Here is a 20831-nt window from a genome sequence, read left to right on the forward strand (position 1 = left end):
CAGCCCCATTGGTTGCTAGAATGTAAATTACAAAATAATACGCAGGAAAGGTAACATGTCTAACTCGATCTATATTTCCAAACTTATGCATCCCAACTCCAGTGTGCTTTCAGAATTAAAGGCCCATTGGGTCTATTAAGAACGTTTTTAGCTCATTTGGCACTGGCCTAAACCTATAGTTCGTTCGACTAAACTTGTTAAAATGGGTATTCACTAGGCTTCAAAAATAATGCAAATTTTTGTCAGTTAGAATTTGGTGCTAAACCCAGTTACTGACTTTGACTAGAGACGAAAGATGAAAGAAAAAGGAGGAGGATGAAACACATTATTTAGCTTACTTTCAACTCTAATTTGGGGTAGTTGTTTTATTATTTTAAGCTAGTTCATGCCCAACGGTCCTTTGTGCTTTTCAAATATATATTGCACAAGCATGCTTCTAATTTTTAAGACCCTTAATATGAATTAGATCAGATGGCAATCCAACAGATTTTTAGGATATCTATTATAATATTTTACTTTTTTTTTGAGATAAATGACGAAAATCAAGTCTTTTATTAAATATTTTTAAAGGATTCTCCAGATGGAATTCAAATGTAGACCTTGTACACGGAGGACGATTATTTTATTATACTTAAATTTGATTATCAAAATAATAATGATAGAGCACAACTCGCAAACAGATGTGTAGTTTTTTTTTTTTTTTTAAAAGGTAGAAAATCAATTAATCTAAACATTTTGGACCATTCAAAAGTAGTGATTAATTTTTACTTATCTAAAAAAATAATAAAAAAATGCTAAAAAATAAAAATGTGATCTCCAAGAGCATTATATAGAGATCATATTTGATGGTTCAAATCGACCGTTTAAACTTTAAAAATAAAGATACAAATCCATAGTACAAGTTGATTCATAATATGTGTATTACTATAGCCTCCTCATTAATTTTTTAAAATGAAAGCTTTGGTATTATATACCGGGGTTTTTTAAAATTTTAATTAAGCACATGCCAGCGAATTTTACAAACTTAAAATAATCTTTTTGAAAAACCTTAGTGGATGAATTTCAACAACTTCCGGCTCTTTGGAGGAACTAAAAAAAGATTGATGATTGGTTGAGAAATTTAATTACTTGATATAAATTGTTTCTCTGACCTATTAATTTGGAACTGTTGTGAGTTGTGACGGATTTATCAGTCCTTCAGTCAATCTAGTAAATTGTAAAAAATAGTGATAATTGATGATTAGTTGAGGGGATTACTTGATGTAAATTTCGTTTTCTGGCCTCTGCAATTGGGAATTGTTGTAAGGTGTGACATATTCATCAGTCCTTCAATCAATCAATAATTGCCAAAAATAATGATAATTCAGTAATTGAAAGAATTGTTCCATGGTTGGTTCTCAAAATGTGCAATGAGGTAACCACTCCACCAACTACCCTATAACACCAAATTAATTGAAAGAATATGCAAAAGATACATGTCATACATGTCTACAGTAAAAGTAACTTTTATATGCCTTCATCAAAAAATAACATCTACGTTTTGACAATAATATTCTTTGAAATGTCTGGTACTCTGGTGTTTCAATTTGAACTTGTCTAGTGTAGCTTTTAAATTTGAATTGCCTTGATTTTTTAAATTTGAATAATTTGTTGTTTATAAAACTTGCATTATTCATTCTTTAAGCATGTACAAAATAAGGATTTATAGTTAGTGTCGTAGTGTTTATATAAATACATTTGTATATATGTACATTAATCATAATAACAATATTTTTTGACATAATTTGCGAATATTAAAAATATATTTTCTAAAAATGGAATCTAAGTGAAAGGTACGGACTGCGGAGAGATTTTGTAAAGTAAAAATATAGAAGGGCAAGAAAAAGATTAATCTTGTTCATAAACGAGGGTCGAAAGGGTGATGAAAGACTAATTGAAAAAAATATGTTGAATAAAATCACATGGAGGACAGATTTAGACAACCGAGGACCAAAAAGAAAATATATTCCTTAAAAAAAGATTGAATTTCTTTTCAGTGTTCATATTAAGCCACGCACGTCATCTGACGTAAGTGTTACAAAAAATTATATTACAACATGCGGGCCCCAGTATGCATGCACTTTTGCATACCTACCAAAAGTCTGCATCGCTGCCACTCATTGGTCTTGGTTGTGAAGCAAAGTTAATTCGAATTAAATTTAATTAAATTTCTTAATATGAGTTAAGTTATATTAAAATAATTATATCTAATTGAAGTTTAATTGAAATTTGATAAAGTAAATTTATGAAAAGAGAGAAAATTATAATATGTTGTTACTCTAATCATGGAACTCACAAATAAAGTAAGTTACTCCACCTAAATAAGTGAAATAACTTAATTTAGATTAACTCAAATGTTACTTTATTTTACTCTTTCAAATTTACTTCTTTTTTTATTCTTTAAAAATGATGCAGATGATTTACTCCACCACTTACTCCACAATCAAACATGATCATTTTGATTGCCACGGGCAACGGTGTCATTTATTTGTTTGAGTAATTAGAATGGTTCGTTCATTGGCAAACTGTACTGTTCACAGTTTGTACTACAATAATAGACTGTATAAAGATAGGCTTTTGAGTTTTGATCTAATTCTAAAGTCTGAACCATTCGATTACAAAAATAGTTGATGAAAATTTTACTTCTTGCAAGTTACAACAATTCAATTCAGATAACACTTAACAGTATGTTAAATCTGGACTGTTCAAATTAAATCCGTCTGATTACATCATATGATCCAATTGTAGTTCAAAGCAATGTAATTGGATCATTGTTTTCTTTAGTACTTTTCAATTAGAATGTCTCAATTAAGACCGCAATTTTTATATATAAGAAAATTAAAAAACAAAATATTAAAAACGAGAATGGATCTATGAAAATTTTAAAAACAGGAAAGGGTACACGACCCATGGCGTCCCTGAGGGACGCCATACCAAATTCAAGTCCGATGAAAAAAAAAAAAAATTGAAAAACCAGGGACGCCATTGCATACCCCAACCCAATAATTTCAGCAAAAAAAAAAAAAAAAAAAAAAAAAAATTCCAGGGACGTCATGGCATATCCAGTCCCATATACAAAAGCTGAAAATGAAACTTAGCGTTTTTCAGCTGAAAAAAGAGCTTTTGTGAGATTTGTATATGGGACTAGATATGCCATGGCGTCCCTGGAATTTAATTTTTTTTTTTTTTTTTTTTGCTGAAATTCTTTGCTGCGGTATGCCATGGCGTCCCTGGTTTTTCAAAATTTTTTTTTTTTTTCGTCGGACTTGAATTTGGTATGGCGTCCCTCAAGGACGCCATGAGTCGTGTATCCCTTCCTATTTTTAAAATTTTCACAGACCCATTCTCGTTTTTAATATTTTGTTTTTCAATTTTCTTATATATAAAAATCACGGCAATTTTTTTTTTTTTTTTTTTGAGATAGAAAAATCACGGCAATTAAGAGGTATCTTTTCAAGATGTCCTAGTGACGTTAACTGATCACATTCTAATTAGATTAGGCCCGCATATCACATCCGACAAAATATGTCGAGGGTAAGTGTACCCGTTCCATTTCCACGGATATAAAAACCCGATTACGCTCTCCTGTCTCTTCACCCCTCTCACATAACACACAGTCACAATACTGACATCCCCTCTGAACTCTCCTTGAAACATAAGCAATGGGTTCTATTGACATTGTTAGGGCGCCTCAGAAGGTCCAGGTTGACGAGGAAGCGTGCCTTTATTCATTGCAGCTCGCCAGCTCCTGCATCCTTCCTATGACGCTCAAGGCCGCAGTCGAGCTCGACCTTCTTGAGATCCTTGTTGCGGGTTGCGGCGGTCCCTCGGGCAAACCCGTTATGACTGCAGCTGATGTTGCAAATAATTTGAAGACTGATAATCCTCTGGTGCGTATATATATTTGCATGCATTCTGTTACTTTAAATTTTCATTTCAATAATAAGAGTATGGAACATGCAACTACTTAATTTTATTTATCCAGGACGGAAAAAAAAACTTAATTTAATTACCAAAGGATGATATAGTTAACTGTACTGCACCAAAATGTGATAAATGCGGTTTACAAATTAATTAGTTGACCGAGTTTGGCCAACTCTGATTAGTAATATTCATTCACAAAAATAGAAAATAACACATCTATATTATTTATTTCTTAATCTAATGCGAGAAAGGACGAAACAAAAAAAGGATGAATTTTTACCATAAGTTATGAAACATAAATAACAGCAAAAAGTATATTTTATTTTGTATTTTTTGAAATTAAGAACTAAAAAAAATGAATTGATGCTGACTCTTTTTTTTTTTTTGAGGAAAATGAATTGATGCTGACTAAAAAAAATGAATTGATAGGTGTCAATGGGTTATTTTATCCATACTCTACCCATATCCGTTTAAAATTTGTCTTACCTTACCCTATTCATACCCGTTAAAATTAGCGGATAACGAAACGGTAGTGGACAAATAACGAATAATACAAATATAATAGTTTTATTATTTTTACAAATAAACCATCAAATACCCATTAAGTTAACGAAAAAATAATCTTACTCATACTCGTCTTATCGAATACGATACGGGTAAACGGGTGTCGTTGACACCCCTATTGCTGAGCTCCGGACCACAGCCTTCCATCTCGGGATATTAGTTTTCATGTGACTCCGAGGGTGGTTCTATTTATGTAGTTAATTACCTTGTGAACAAAGTAAACAGACTAGCCACACATATGGATTTGGAATAGTAGCTATGAGGAATCAATTCTGCTTTTCTACGTAGGTGGTGAGTATACAGCGGAGGGAAATTTATTGTTGGAAATAAATTTTATGTCGGTAGCTAGAAAACGAAAACCTATAAAAGAACCTTTCCTTGTTTGGATTTTTAAAAATGTATTGCAATATTCTTGATTTTATATAACTGACAACTCTATAACAACTTTATGAAGCATTTTTTTACAACAATATATAGTATGACACACATGTTCAAGACTTATCATGCATACAATATTTTAATTTGTACATTAGTTTGACATTCACAGAGCTAGATATATAAAAACTGTTGAGAGCACTTTTCATATGTGCAACTACTCGTCAATTTTGTAAATTCTAAGTCAAGAGACGACATCCTTTTACATATTTCAAATTAACTCTTCATCCAGAGCAAAACTTACTAAAGTAGGAAAACATTTGTTTTTAAGTCATCATATCAGTGGGGTACAGAGAGAACTAGAAACAACTTAAGACGTCTCTCTCCACTAGTAGTTGATACTGTGCTGTAATTGTTGTTACAATGAAAGCAGCATAATTAACATGGGAAATTAAAGTTAGCTTTTGCTCCTAGATGTAACGTCATTAACTATTTTCTAGCTTTAACTAAGAAGATTAAGAAATCTAAATTTATGTACATCGTGCTCACGCTAATTAAAATTCTAAGATAATTTGAACCAATTTTTTTATTCACTACATAAAAAATACTACAATTAAACATGTATCATTTATTTGGATATATTAAAATTAAACATGTATTATTTTTTTATGCAAATTTTGATTTATACCATAACCGCTGAATAATTCAACGAGTATCATGAAACAGAGCCAACCAAGTATAATCATTTTCTCTGGTCAAAGAGAAAACTCGCTTGATTGGTCAAGCAAAAAGGACTTCTTGTGGTCTCTTTGCAACAGATTTTTTTTTTGGCGTCAAACACGCTCGTAAGCAACAGCAGAAATTGGACTGGTAGGCGCACCATCTTTAGAGTTTCTTCCTTAAAAGATTCTTTTTTCCACATTTTTAAGCTTGTGCATATTTTTAAGAAGTCATTCTACATGATTCAAGGACTTGAGGTTCCTTAAGAAGGCTAAACATGCACTTTCTTAACTTTTTTGTTACTAAATATTTTTTCTTAGCGGAATTTAAAATTTAATACTAACCGAACACTACCATAAAACTTAAATAAAGGATGACTATTTGACATGCATTAAATGGATAGAGAGAAAGACAAAGGAAATAATGAGTTTTGAAGCTTTTCATTTCATTATTACACAATATAATGTCAACAATTTGCAACTTTACATTATCGCCCGTTGAATAATTCATCTGGTCAGGATTTCATAAAGTCCATTAAATAATATTGTATTTGACAAGTTGGGTAGGCTTAAACTTTAAGCTTCACTAAAGAAAAAGTGTTTAGGAAGAGAAATTTAAAAAAATGAGTCTTTAACTTTCTTAAAGAGACTCAATTACTTGAGTCATATAAAATGATGACCTAAAAATTGAAGCAAGCTTAAGAAAGTGGACAAAAGGAGGTTTAAGAAAGTAATTTTAAATTTTGCAAAGGAGCAAGTGTTTGACAAATTTAAGACTCCTTAGTCCTTTAAGAAGCTCTAAAGAGCACTAAACACTATTAGTGTGCTTATATTGTCGGAGCAGAGAGCTACATATACCTACCGCATATGTATGTCATAATAGGGTTTAAAACTTTAAGTAGAAGTTGTAATCAAAATAAGTGTCGATGGATGACAGGACAACGATAGAATTTATGACGAAAATGACCATTATAATTACATCATTGAAAGAAATTTGAAGTAGATGCAAATAATAAAAATAATATTTGCAATAAAACAGTCTCAACTAACAGGACTCAACTTGACATAATGGTTATTTATTGTTAGACAATAACCTACAGAACATACTTATATGTTAGTGCGAATTAATTAAGGAGGTGATGGCTAGAAAACAGGTCCCAGAGCATGGTTAAAAATATCTACTCCTTTTTGTGAATTATGGATTATTAAAATTATATATTTATGGTGTCAATTTCAGTGTTTTTTACTAAGGGCCTCATGGGCTCAAAAGCACACTTGAATTATAAAGTGGAAACTTACACCCAAGCAGGCTCCAATTGTTGATATCTAATTATTTTTTATAAAAGGCCATGTCATACCTGAACTTGATTCATTGCCGATTCCATATACCTTGATCCACAGCGTAAGGTAATTGATAATTAACCTCCCAAGGAAAAATAAAGGAAAGAAAATTTAAGAGGACTATGTGACTTAATTGGGGTTATTTTCCTCTGAGGATTATAATCTACAAGCTAACCTTAATTAAGTCCCTGCTTTTTCTAAACGTGTATAACAAGATTTTTTTTTTTTTTTTTTTTTTGAGTAAAACAGAGGTCTAAGCCTCTATTTGATTGATGAATGAATTGTTACATAAGTCATGTTACAATACATATCTCAGAAAAGAGTGTATAACAATAGTAGGTCAAGTATATTATTTCATGATATTTCCGTGAAAGATTAATTTCTTCTAAAACAACCAATTAAATTTAAGTTTAACCCATTATCAATTAAAATACAGACAACTAATATGCCAAGAGACCTTCAGTTGATAAAGAAGGATTTGTTTTAGTTTTTAATTCAGGCATACTGTATTATAGGCTGCAGCAATGCTGGACAGGATGCTAAGAGTTCTCGCATCATACAATGTTGTCAAATGTTCCGCAGAGATATCTGACGATGGCAAAACGGTGACCAGGTGGTACGGCCCTGCTCCAGTGTGCACGTTTTTGACAAAGAACGAGGATGGCTTCTCCATTGCTCCTCTTTTACTGATGAACCATGACAAGGTCCTTATGGAAAGCTGGTACGAATTTAGATCGTTAAGATGAAGGGTTTTCAAATTTGTGTGGACATTCTAATTGTCACATGAATAAATAATTAATTGAAGATGAGAAAGATATACCGAATTCGTAAGGGTTGATTATTTCTTAAGAAGCTAGTTGTATATATTGATTAAAATATTTTAAGCATAAGTTACCCTAACTACCATCATTGTATTACAATATGAACTATATTATATATTTAGTCAATGTTACAAATTAATTACCTGAACTAGCCTCTTATCATCTATCGACAAAGTCAAATGTGATTTTGTAGTTTTAATTATCGGATTACCTTTTTTTTATTTTTGTACTAATTTGTGCCAAAAATATTTATCTCAAGTCAACAAAAATTGTTGAACTCAGTACGTATCAGGATGCTTTAATTTCCTGTAAACTTGGTAATCCACCGATATAAATATATAATATTATGAGATATATATATGGTGGCCAGAGAAAAATGTTTATATCTTGACCAGAAACATTTTGCAATAGCTTACAGCTAAATAACAAAAGAGTGGATTCAACAAATGGCACTCTTAATGGCTACTAAATAATTTTCATGATGTGATGGCAGGTACTATTTGAAGGACACAGTTTTGGAAGGCGGCATTCCATTTAACAAGGCATACGGCATGACGGCATTTGAGTACAATGCAAAGGTTCCACGGATGAACCAGCTTTTCAATGAGGGGATGAAAAGCCATTCTGTCATCTTCACCAAACATTTCTTGGAAATATACGAAGGATTTGACGACATAAACACACTTGTAGATGTTGGTGGTGGAATTGGTGCCACTTTGAGCATGATCACCTCCAAGTATCCAAAGATCAAAGGAATTAACTTTGATCTTCCCCATGTTATTGATCATGCACCGAAATTACCAAGTTCGACCCTCTCTTTCTCTCTTAAAATAAATAAAAATGGCGAAAAGAAATTCCACTCTTTCTGGGTTTATAATAAAAAGCATAATTCTCATGAAATGTCAGCTGAAAAGAAAAACATTCCCTTTCGTTCTATCTGAAAAGCATAATTCAAGAAAGTGTGAATACATGCAGAGAAAGTGCATTGATATTTGTGTATAGTTATTTTACCAAATAAATTATTGATCTGTTTCTATTGAATTTGATTTAATTAGGAGTGGAGCACATTGGTGGTGACATGTTTGAGAGTGTACCAACAGGGGATGTTATTATGATGAAAGTTAGTAACCTATCTGCAGTTTTATATACTAGCTATTTGATAATATGTGCAATTATTGAGTAGAAGTTGTCTATTATTAATTACATGGAACAACAAGAAAATCAAATATGTCAAATCAACATTTCTGTGGAGTGTTTTGCAAATGCATTGAAATCACTGAAATTAACTGCAGTTGATTCTACATGACTGGAGTGACGAGCACTGCATGAAAATATTGAAGAATTGCTACAAGGCACTGCCAGGCAATGGGAAGGTCATTATACTCGACGCCATTGTTCCTGTGAATCCAGATTCATCGCATATAGCGCGATGTGTTGCCCATGTGGACCTCATCATGTTGGCAAATAACCCAGGTGGCAAAGAGAGAACCGAGCAAGAATTTAAGTCATTGGGAAAAGGTGCTGGATTCTCAGGATTTAAGGCCAACTATATCTCTGCTAATACTTGGGCAATAGAATTAACCAAGTGAATAAGGAAGATGATTAAGATAACCATGGAGAACCTTATTGATGCGTGTATGTTTTCATATTACGAGTATTAATTTGCCTAATAGCTGTGTGGTAACATTTACATTTTACATCCTATAAATCATGTAATCACTTGTTTCAATAAATTAAATATGTTGCCTTAAAATTTCTTCTTAGTTAATTACAAACTGCAATATTTCTTCTTAGTTAGATGGTGACAGCAATATCATGACCAGGCGATACGGGCCTGCACCGGTGTGCAAGTGGCTGACAAAGAACGAGGATGACGTCTCTCTGGCTCCTCTTTGTTTGATGTCCCAGGATAAGGTTTCCCTGGGGAGCTGGTACTGCATGGCCCTGATTGAATTTATGTATAATAATCATGGCCCTGACAAACTGATTAAGTGACATTTGTTGTGTTTATTTGAACACAAATTTATCAAAAATTATAAATTATGGTCCAACAAAACTGTAACGACATCAAAATGTTTATCAACTCCATTAGAGCCTAGGTCCTAGGTTATATCATCCACTAGAGCCCACTTTCGTTATTAATTTATACGTTTTTCTCTATGAAGTTCTGCACCTAACTGATCGGCTTACCATACAGATGACGTCCATTATTCACTTCCATAAGGGCAATAGTTGGTTCTGTTTAACAATAATTAGGTATGTTAAAACACATCCTAATATCATAACTTTTTCTTGTTGAATTAACGGAGCATTTATAAAGACAGACAATGGTCCGATCTTCCACACAGAAATACATGTTAATAATATTGTGAGCAGTATGCTATAATATGATTCTGGGGAATTTTGTTTTGGTTTCTCTGCCTAGCATTAGCACTTTAGACATGTATATATGTAGCTCACTAATTAAAACCTTCAAATGAAATGCCATGCACTATCTGAAGGATGCAGTGCTGGATGGTGGCGTCCCATTCCACAAGGCATACAGCATGACAGCATTTGAGTACAATGCAAAAGATCTGCGTTTCAGCAGGGGATTCAATGAGGCAATGAAGTGCCATTCTGTTATCACAACAAAAAAGTTTTTAGAAATATACCAAGGATTTGAGGGAATTAACACGCTTGTTGATGTCGGTGGTGGAGTTGGTGCCATTATTAGCATGATCACTTCTAAGCATTCAAGTATTAAAGGAATTAATTTCGATCTCCCTCATGTTATTGCTTCTGCTCCACATTACCCAAGTATGACCCCCTCACCCCTTGCCAGTAAGAAAAAAAAAAAAAAAAAAAAAAAAATCTTTGTTTGTTGTTTTCAGTTTTACTATGAAAGAACCGATTATTATTTCTCTTATGATGTTCGTAAACTAGTATTATAAATAATTGTATAAAGGATATTTCGTCATAAAAATTGATAGTGTGTACTTATTAATTTACATATCTAGCTGTTTTTGTTTATGATTAGTTAATCTACTTTGTTAAAATCGATATAGGAGTGGAGCATATTGTCGGTGACATGTTCTCAAGTGTACCACCTGGGGATGCAATTCTGATGAAGGTTATTGCTCAATAATGATTTCTTATATACTGAAAATGCTACAACTTTGTATAGCAGAGATTGTATACACAATTACACCAAACAAAAAGAACAAATTAAACGGAATCTTCTTGAACTGTTAATTCAAAAAATAATATTAAACCTTTTTAGGAACCTTTTTTTGAGAACTTACCCAAAATTCGCTGAAATCACATAAAACTTGCAGTGGATTTTGCACGACTGGAGTGACGAGCATTGTGTGAAGATATTGAGGAATTGCAAAAAGGCTTTGCCAGACAAGGGAAAGGTTATTATAATAGAAATCATTGTTCCAACAAATTCCAATACATCTCCGATGGCTCAGCTTTCCTTCCGTAGTGACCTCAACATGCTGGTATTCAACTCAGGAGGCAAAGAGAGAACTGAGCATGAGTTGAAATGCTTAGCGGATGATGCTGGATTCTCCGGGTTTAAGTCCACCTATATTTTTACAAATACTTGGGCATTAAAACTAACTAAATAAAGGAAGGCTCCAATTCATGTATTCGTGCATATGTATGTGCAATAGTATTTCCTTATTGTTTTAAAAATAAAGGATTGTTATTTACTTTTTGAATAAATAGTTCAATGTTTTTTTTTTCTTGTTATTAATCGATTATTTCGCTCTGCAAAGTTCAATAGTTGAGCCTGGAGAAACATATAATTATGACCACAAAAGAAGCAGCACCGTATCAGATGTAAATAACAGAATTAATGAATACATATGATAGAACTGTCTGTTTTTTTTTGTTTCTCATGCAGATATGTACAGCGTACTTATCATTGGAACAGAGCTACAAATAGGCAAACCACAATTATATGTTATTGGATTTAAGTAATAGTTGTAATCAAAACAGGTGTTGATGGATGACAGGATGAGGATAGAATTTATGACGAAAATGACCATAATAATTATATCATTGAAATTTGAAGTTGAATCAAATCTATGAAGAACATTTGCAATAAAAATAATGTCCATTAACAGCACTCGACATAATACTTCTTTATTGTTAGACAATAATCTACAGAACATACTGGTATTTTAGTGAGAATCAAAGAGGTGATGGCTAGTAAGCAGTCCCTAAGAGTATGGTTAAAAATACCTTTTCCTGTTTGTGAGTGACTGATTATAATTATATACTTGTGGTGTCAATTTCAGTATTGTTTACTAAGGGCCTTCTCTGCTTAAAAACACACTTTAATTATAAAGTTCAAACCCATACGGCCCCGTATCCAACCTGGCTGTAATTTGTTCATATATAATGATTTTGAAAAAGGCCATTGCATAGCTGAATTTGGTTCATTGCCGGCTCCAGATATCTTGGCCCATATGGTAAGAGTCCGGATCCTCTGCATTGCTTCACCGTTTGAGTTTGAATCCACTGTTCTCTCAGAATCAGAGTCAATATGGTCCAAATTTTTAATGAAATGGGCTTTTTTAAATTTATGCTCGTATATAACGAACGGACATGATTTAAATTCAAAAGATGAGGTAATTTGCAGAAGTGTAAAGTTGTGAGAGAAAATTAAACTCTCAATTTTTGAATAATCAACTGTTTTAGGATTTTTTTTCTAACCACCTACTGTACTACCTCCCATTTCTCAAGATGAGGTACCTTGAGTGATATGAATTGCATATTGTAATTGGTAACCTCATTTTAAGAGGCAGATGTAGCTTAGTTTCAGTTGTTAAAATGAGAGTTGAATTGACAATGATAGAGTTACGTTACAAGAACTAAAGTCCAATTGATAATGATAGAGAAAAATGTTATGTAGCATAAAATTGATTCCGGTACATACGTAACATGAAAATTTTATGTGATCAACCTATCATATAGCTTGAATGTTTGACTCTGCCCTTGTGTATTGGCATGGATAATAATTTAAGTCCCTGTTTTTTCTCTGTGGATTTTTTTTTTGATAATAGTGGATTATATACCACCTGTTTTCATAGAAACAAATATGTTCATACAAAACGAGTAAATATTATAAGAACCAAAAAACAAAGATCTACTTTAACTGGGGATCTTTCTAGTTATGAAGCAATTAGGAGATATCTAAGATAGCATATGATATATAGTTTGAAGAGTTTTCTTAGCACATATTACTTAAAAGATGATAAAGCTACTATAAAAGTAATGGAGACTAAGGAACAGCGAAAGAGCTAGCATATGATGAACAAGTTTGGGCATTAGGATCAGCAAGGGGAAGACAGCATCGATCGCATCACAGTCAACTCTATCTCTCAAATACTCAGAAAGGTTGAATCCTCGAGTTCAAGACATGGCTCTTCCTCTAAATCCCAAGTGTTGTTTTCCTCGTTCGATGTATCTATCTCCAAGAGGATTATAATGCATACTTAAGACAAATTTAAGGTATCTATAGGCAGAATCAATGTTAGTTTAAAAAGTGAGTCATCTAAATTAGCCTTACACTAGTAGGAAGTAAGAGAGATAATTTGAGATCCTAAAAGAGCTGCAATGGGTATTATAGAATTATTAAAGCATATTTTATTTTTAGCTAACCAAATAGTCCAAAGTGTGGCTGCTCTTATTAATTCAATAAAAAAACAATCTCTAAGTGAAATCCAAGAATCTAAAAGCCATAAATCTGCTATATATTCACAATTGAAAGAAAAATTATTGTAGTTTGCAATCCAGGACCAAATTTTTGATATTAATGGACATGTTGTTGGATTGGACCATAATCTACTTGTCTGTTTGACTAGATTTGCAAAATATATATTAATTTAATTTTACAGTTTTCTTGCCTTGAGACATTGTGCAGGTTCATGACTATAGAGAATATGATATATGCATCAAGGATGAATGAACAACTTGAATGCTTATCAAGGATGTAGTCATGAAGTACTGGACATTGGACAGCAGAAGCATCACCTCAATATTAGTAATAAATATCTTTCAAATTGGTAAAATAAGCTTGAGATAGACCTAAGTAAGGCCTATCGTTGTAACGGTTTAGTGACCGTTGCAATGATCAATTAATCAGTTGCACAATGGATAAAATAATCCTGTAACGGTAAAATGCGATTGGCACCCTCAAATCTCCAGTGGTCGACTGTGATGGGACCGTTATGTCGGTCCATAGACTGTTAGGGTTAATGGCATCCAAACCCGCCATAACTTGGTCGACTGATATAATAGTCTAGAGCAAATTACTTCATTCTGATCGCCCCTCTATAAATAAAAGCAATTTTGGAGTTTGGATTATCACTCTAGTCACCATTAACTTCAATACAAGAATTTCTCAAATCTAGAAAAAGTCATTGTAGCTTGTGCACTTGAACTTCAATATTCTATTCAAACTCAAGCTTATTCAACCAATATACAAACTCTTAGAGTGATCATGCGAGATCAACCCTTTACACTTACTCCTTGAGCCCTTGTTGCTCACCCTTAGAGCCTTTGTTGCTCGTTTTGTTATCTTGAGCCTTTAGTGCTCCTTGAGTCATTTGCGTGCTCGAGCTGTGTGACTTCCTACAATATTATAAGGGCTCACCGGTTCCACTTTGTACTCATTTCTCATTGAGTAAAGAAAGACACGCCATCTTGAAGGTCGCGGGCCCCAAAGACGTAGGCATTAGTGTTGAACTCCATAAACAACTCTCGTGTCAAGTGTCTCTAAACTCTATTATTTACTTTATCATTTAATTAGTTTAGATTCAAGTTATTCTAGTTTCCGTCAAGAGTAACTTATAGACACGCTAAATAATTTAATTTAGAATAAAAATTATAAAAAAGCCCTATTCACCTCTCTCTAAGTACCTTTGGGACCAACACATGTAACAAATAAATGGTCAATAGATTCTAAAGAGTCACAAAAGGGACATTTTTGGTCACCAGTCCAACCTCTTCTAGCCAGGTTGTCTTTGGTTTTAATTTTACGTTCCTTTAAAAGTCAAATAAAAATTTTGATTGTAAGGGGTATTTTTGTCTTCCAGAGGTTGCTATAGGTGCAATTTTTAATTCCACCATATTCTAACTATTCATATAGAGAGTGTACAGGAAAGAGTCCAGATGAATTTCATCTCCATATTACTTGGTCATCATCAGGAGTTATAGGGGAGGTAGAGAAATTGGATACTAAATTATGTCATTCAATAAGTTTAATACCTGTTAATTGCCTATTAAATTGCATTGAGATATTGGGAGGCTTACTAAAGAAATTAACTACTGTTATAAGTGGGTTGTTTGAAATATGAAATAAATTGGGATATATATACAGTATAAGGCACATTCTTCTATCCATTATCTAGACAGAAGTAGGTGGATTGACCATTATCTATTGTTCTATTAATACGTAATTCAACTATATGTTTAAGAAATGGGGAGTGCTATTTTGAGGTCAATTATTACAAAAATGAGTGCTGAGATAAATTTTTCTTACTATTTACCCATTTTACCCTTTTGCTCTCTCTCTCCCTTAAATGTCTCAATTAATACAAATGTTAATAAAGGAAGGTATTTCTTTAAGAAAGACTTGATGAATTTTCTCTGCTTCATGCGCAATATCTAAATGCAAATCTAATCGTGAACTAAACTTGATGAATTAAATAACTCATGCGCAATATTTAGAACAAAACATTTGCATTTTAATCCTGCAAAGCAGTAGAAATTAAATTCATGTCATACTTTATAATTGTGCTCATATAATTAGCTGACACTTATTATGAGCTTCTTTCTTTCAAGCCAAAGAGAATAAAACAAACGTACTGAGTAAATACGCAATTCCAAATGCTTGAAATGCGAATTTCACAGAGTAACTAATTTGAGCTAAGTATTAGGTTCAAAGAGGACATGAAATGGATTTAGGAGTTCACTTATCCAGAGAATTTACATAGGCGGTATGCCGGTATTCCATATTTGTTCATATTGGTCGACGTCTCTGATTTCTTCTTGCGATAGCCTACAACATATAGCATCGGTTGATCATGACGAGCAGGGAAAGTGAACTGACAGTCGACTAGACTTAGCGAGAGAGGGACTGATTAAAGCTCACTATCTGCCTGCTGCTTCTTCACTTCCATCCACTACTCCAACCAATTCACTTCAATCACTAGATCTCGACAAAATCAACCTCATCAAACATATTTGATTAGCTAGGGTGGAGTTTTTGCTTTCTAAATGGCTTTTTGTCTTTGTCAATCCCCGGTTACATCAACCGAAACTTCATAATTGTACATTTGTACCAGTGTCGAGGAATTTGAAAATTGTGATTTGAAGCATGAAATGCATAGGAAAAAGTTTGTGGAAATTGCACTAATTTACCAAAAAGTTCTTGCTGTTCAAAAAAATTGTATAAATCACAAGACAAAAGAACTTGTGCCAGAATAACAAATCAAATAAAATTCATTTTAAATGCCTTTTAATTTAACAGAATAATAAAAAAAATATCAATTTAGTTTAGGTATGAAAACATATTGTAAGAGTATGATATAATGTCAATTTCTTAATAGCATAATTAGCTTTTCGGTTCTCATCTTGAATCTCCTCTGTGTACAATCAAAACTTAATCAAAGAATAAACACAGAAATTGACAATAAGCTCAGACCCCTATCTTATTGTTTAGAGATTAATTATTAATAATTTAGCTAACACTTTAATTTACCAGTATCAATTGTTGACAATGATATAATGCAACTATTGTTTTTTTTAAGAAAACAATATCATTTCAATTACTACACGTTATTGCAAAAGTTTATAAGAATTTGGGTCACGCCACCCTAATGTATAAAACTAACAGTTCTTTACCCGTAAGAGCTCATATTAACTACACGGTTTGATTTATTTCTATTTTTTTTCTCTGCGTACAGGTTGAAAAAATTAAGGAGAAATGAGATACACGAAGGAAGGGCGAAAGGAAATATGAAAGATATGGAAAGGGAGAGAAGATATGGATTTGGAGCAGATTCTATTTTATCTTGGAAGAAGGACAGCCTTTCTTTATTTAACTTTTATATTAATTAAGAAATTTAAGAGTAGGAGAGAGTGGAAGGCTACAATCGGTATTTAGAGAAAAAAATCTTTTTAGCTATCAATTTTGTAATAATTGACTTGAATATAGCACTCTCCTTAAGAAATAGGATATCATACCAGAATAAAGAACATCTATTGATTGCTAATCCTGATGGGCCAAGCAAAAGTTGAGTTGGCCTTAATTAAGTCCGTGCTTTTTCTAAACGTATAACAAAAGTTGGTCAAGCAAATTATTTCATGAGATTTCCGTAAAAGGTTCCTTCTATGACAACCAATTAAAAAAATGTTTATCTTGTTCATGAATTGAAATAGAGTACAATTAATTTGCCTAGAGATATCGGTTGATAAAGTAGGATATGTTTTATTTTCCAATTCATACATACTGTATTATTGCATAACCAAGACAATATTCCTATGGAAAGATGGGACGCATTCTGCTTTTTTTTTTTAATGAAATAATTGAAGGCGTTTTTGTTGTTTGACAGAAAGCTAACTACCATCGTCGTGTATGGTATGAATTATATTTTATATTTTGTCTATAATCTAATAGGTCCAAAATTAGCCGAACTGACCGGATCTTATCATCTATCACACCAAATTATCAAATGCGATTTTATTTGAATTTTTTCCGGCGTAGGTGTTGTTCTTTAGGAATCTTTATCCACTTTTCTAAACTACCCTGCTAAGCAAAAATTATATTTTCTATATTATTTTATAATATTATCCAGCTCAGTGCATTTTTCCCGTGCATTTAAAAGGAATTGGAAAAATTCGGAGAGTAGAAAATTGCTCCAAATTAAATTTTACTTTTATACTAACGCAAAATCTGAAGCTATCTACGTAAATGAGCAAAATTAGCGTGCACTATGTTCATCAAAGGACTTGGTGTCTTAGTCATCATAACTTCAAAAATTTATTAGATTAACTTTAAATGACAAATCTAAACCGTTGAAGCCGACATACTTCACAAGTGATGTATGTAGATGCAAAAGTTTGAAAAGTTTGAACTGATTTATAGTACAAAGTCAAGCAGTAAAAAATGATGAAAAATAGAATTTTGTAAGTAATTTTAATGTATTTATTTTTCAGCATTTTTGACTGCTTGACTTTCTACTAAATTAATTCAAAATTTTCAAATTTTACATGTACACGTATCACTCGTAAGGTAGATTGGTTTCAACGGTTTTGATCCATAATTTGAAATTAATTCGATAAATTTTGAAGCTTATGCTCACCAAATTTTTTTGGTGAACATAACACATGCTAGCGTTACTTCGACATAAATTATAGTGAACTTCAAAATTATTAAGCAAGAAATATCAAAAAGTGTATAAGAACAGGTAAAAAAAAATGCAAAAATAACCTAAAGAACATGTCGAAGACCATCGGATTTGAATCAAAGGGCTCAAATCGTTCCCAAAAACAATCACGAACAATTTTACTGAATCGTTGGTCCGGATTTTCTGTGGTAAAAATGATGTGCGACAGCACGAAGCGAGGAAAACAACATGCTCTTTTAAATTGAAATATAGCAACACCAAGTATGGGTGTCAACAAGTACGGTAAGAGTCGGGTGGAAGCATTTTCATATCCGTACCTGTTACAAATTGTTCTTACCCATAATTTATCCTTATTAGCTACGAATTACATTATTCGTACTCTACCCTTACTTGTTACGGTTGTCCGGTAACGAAATGGTAGCGGATAAATAATTGAAATATATATACGAGTACTCTACCCTTACTTATAATAAAAAAAAAATTATTTACTATATAATATATTAAAACACATTCATTTAACAAATATATATACGAGTTTTAAAGGTCTTAAAACTCTAAACTTTATTGAAATTTATTTACATATTTTATTGGTTAATTAATCGTAACACAGCTATTAAGAATATTTGAAGTATTAATCTTCATTGCTCATTATTAACAGATGAAATACCTTTATCTGTTTAGATAAAAATAAATCTTTACGGTACGAATCTGCATTGCTACAAATAATATTATATGATTCTCAAAATTAAAATTACCGTGACGGTCACGGCCTAAAAGTCTGGATTTGCATAATATTATTCCGTCCTTATCTTTATATATGAGACAAAAACAATATAACAATATAATTTATGTAAAAAGTCACAAATTCAAACTTGATTCAAATGGAAGAATATCCGATGAATATTAAATAGTAAAATAAACTTTATTTACATGCCTTTAGAATCGATATACAAGACATGCAAGCCGCAATCAAAAGTTCAAAATTGCGTACATGCTAGAAAAATATCCAACTAAAAATTGATCAATATATATCGTTACCAACAAATTGTCAACAACCTTAAAAAAAAAATTGATCAATTCTGGAGGAAAATCAATAGAAGCAAGACAATCGTGTCTTTCAATTAGTTTCAACCTATAAAGTAAGAAGCCACTAGACATCGATAATATGCTATATTGGGTTGTTGAGTCTTTTATCTTTGACAAAGAACATGCGACTTTGACCGTAGTATTTTATAGACAATATACCAAAAAGGCAAAAAAGTAAAAGAGAGACGAGGCCACTTGCTGTTAATAAAAAAACGACAGGTCATTCCCTAATTAAAAATGAATAATTATAACAATCTCCTCAACCCTGTCCCCCCATTTAACTCCGCACACTCTCTCTCCAAATTAACTCCCTTAATTGTCTTTTATCCCCGCACTAATTCCTCTAAGAATTTCCATTTATCCCCGCATTAATTATTGCTCTTTAATAACAATCCCCGCATTAATTAACAATCCCCACATTAATTATACTGTCCTCTAATAACAATCCACGCATTAATTATACTATCCTTTAATAACAATTCCCGCTAATAAATATTAATCTGTTTATTGATGTTCAAGAAAGTATTTATCATTGTTCTGACAAGTATTTATCCTTATGTCTGAGAAGTATTTATCATTGTCCCTGACATGATAATACTTTGATTTGATTAAACATTACTTATTGACAAGTTCAAGAACAAAGTTCAAGAAAATATTTATCGTTGTTCTGACAAGTATTTACGATTATATATGGGAAGTATTTATCATTATCACAGACGTTTTACTGTAAGTTGCAATTATGTCTGAGAAGTATTTATCCATGTAACATATAGTATTTATCCATATATCATAAAGTATTTATCCTTATGTCTGAGAAGTATTTATCATTGATATTGTACTAAAAGTTGCAATTATGTCTAATAAGTATTTATCCATGTAACATATAGTATTTATCAATGTATCATAAAGTATTTATCCTTATGTCTGAGAAGTATTTATCATTGGGTGAGGGGATTGTTTATTTAATGGTCCCCAGTTTTGCGGGGACAATCCAGAAAAAAAAAAAGGAAAATTTGTGCGGGGATAAATGGCAAGTATTTATGAGGGGATTGCTTATTTAATGGTCCCCAGTTGTGCGGGGACGATTCAAAAAAAAAGAAAATTTTGTGCGGGGACAACTCATGGGTTGATTTATTCTTTCCTAAATAGAGATCATTGCATAGGGATTAATACTTTGCGAATTCAAGATAAATACTTTGATGCTTCAAGTTAAATACTAACAGTTTCTGCGGAGCATTAATGACTGGGCGGTCCCCCCCATGATATTTTTGGCAGTTTGTGCGGGGTTTTTTGCGGGGATAGACCTGCGGGGATTGTTATCAGGGTCCATTAAAAATACATTTAGATTTGTAAGTCGGAGAAGTTTATAATTCAGACAAGTTTGAGTGGGTCAATATTCGTCAATTAAAACTTATGGTAGTAGGTGAACAACCGAATTTTTATTTCTAGCATTTTGAAAAATTAAAACTTCAAGGCATGACTTTCTCAAAATTCGAAGTTAGCATTTTTTTATTTTTTGCATCTCCTAAATGATGCACATAGACTGTACTTATCTA

General features: G+C 32.3%; 2 protein-coding genes across 2 annotated transcripts; both read left to right on the plus strand.

Moving 5' to 3' along the window:
* Positions 1-3660: 3660 nt before the first annotated feature.
* Positions 3661-9536, plus strand: LOC144566990 (flavone O-methyltransferase 1-like). The gene is made up of 5 exons (XM_078317015.1): positions 3661-3929; positions 7478-7683; positions 8277-8587; positions 8839-8903; positions 9076-9536. Exons 1-5 carry the CDS (start codon positions 3702-3704, stop codon positions 9370-9372), a joined length of 1107 nt encoding a protein of 368 aa, XP_078173141.1. The 5' UTR covers positions 3661-3701; the 3' UTR covers positions 9373-9536.
* Positions 9537-9598: 62 nt separating this feature from the next.
* On the plus strand, positions 9599-11559 carry LOC144567702 (caffeic acid 3-O-methyltransferase-like). The gene is made up of 4 exons (XM_078317867.1): positions 9599-9741; positions 10263-10582; positions 10831-10895; positions 11101-11559. The coding sequence occupies exons 1-4, from the start codon at positions 9599-9601 to the stop codon at positions 11395-11397; spliced, it is 825 nt and encodes a 274-aa protein (XP_078173993.1). The 3' UTR covers positions 11398-11559.
* Positions 11560-20831: the final 9272 nt, after the last annotated feature.

Source organism: Carex rostrata, chromosome 16 (assembly GCF_964058835.1).
Source record: "Carex rostrata chromosome 16, lpCarRost1.2, whole genome shotgun sequence".
In the NCBI taxonomy this organism is placed as follows: domain Eukaryota; kingdom Viridiplantae; phylum Streptophyta; class Magnoliopsida; order Poales; family Cyperaceae; genus Carex; species Carex rostrata.

Bases quoted from the DNA above. Each gene is read 5' to 3' on its own strand.
- LOC144566990 (XM_078317015.1), top strand. From the start codon at position 3,702: ATGGGTTCTATTGACATTGTTAGGGCGCCTCAGAAGGTCCAGGTTGAC. The intron at 3,930-7,477 runs GTGCGTATATAT...ACTGTATTATAG, and splicing joins TGAAGACTGATAATCCTCTG to GCTGCAGCAATGCTGGACAG. The intron at 7,684-8,276 runs GTACGAATTTAG...ATGTGATGGCAG, and splicing joins AAGGTCCTTATGGAAAGCTG to GTACTATTTGAAGGACACAG.
- LOC144567702 (XM_078317867.1), top strand. From the start codon at position 9,599: ATGACCAGGCGATACGGGCCTGCACCGGTGTGCAAGTGGCTGACAAAG. The intron at 9,742-10,262 runs GTATAATAATCA...AACCTTCAAATG, and splicing joins ATGGCCCTGATTGAATTTAT to AAATGCCATGCACTATCTGA. The intron at 10,896-11,100 runs GTTATTGCTCAA...TAAAACTTGCAG, and splicing joins GGGATGCAATTCTGATGAAG to TGGATTTTGCACGACTGGAG.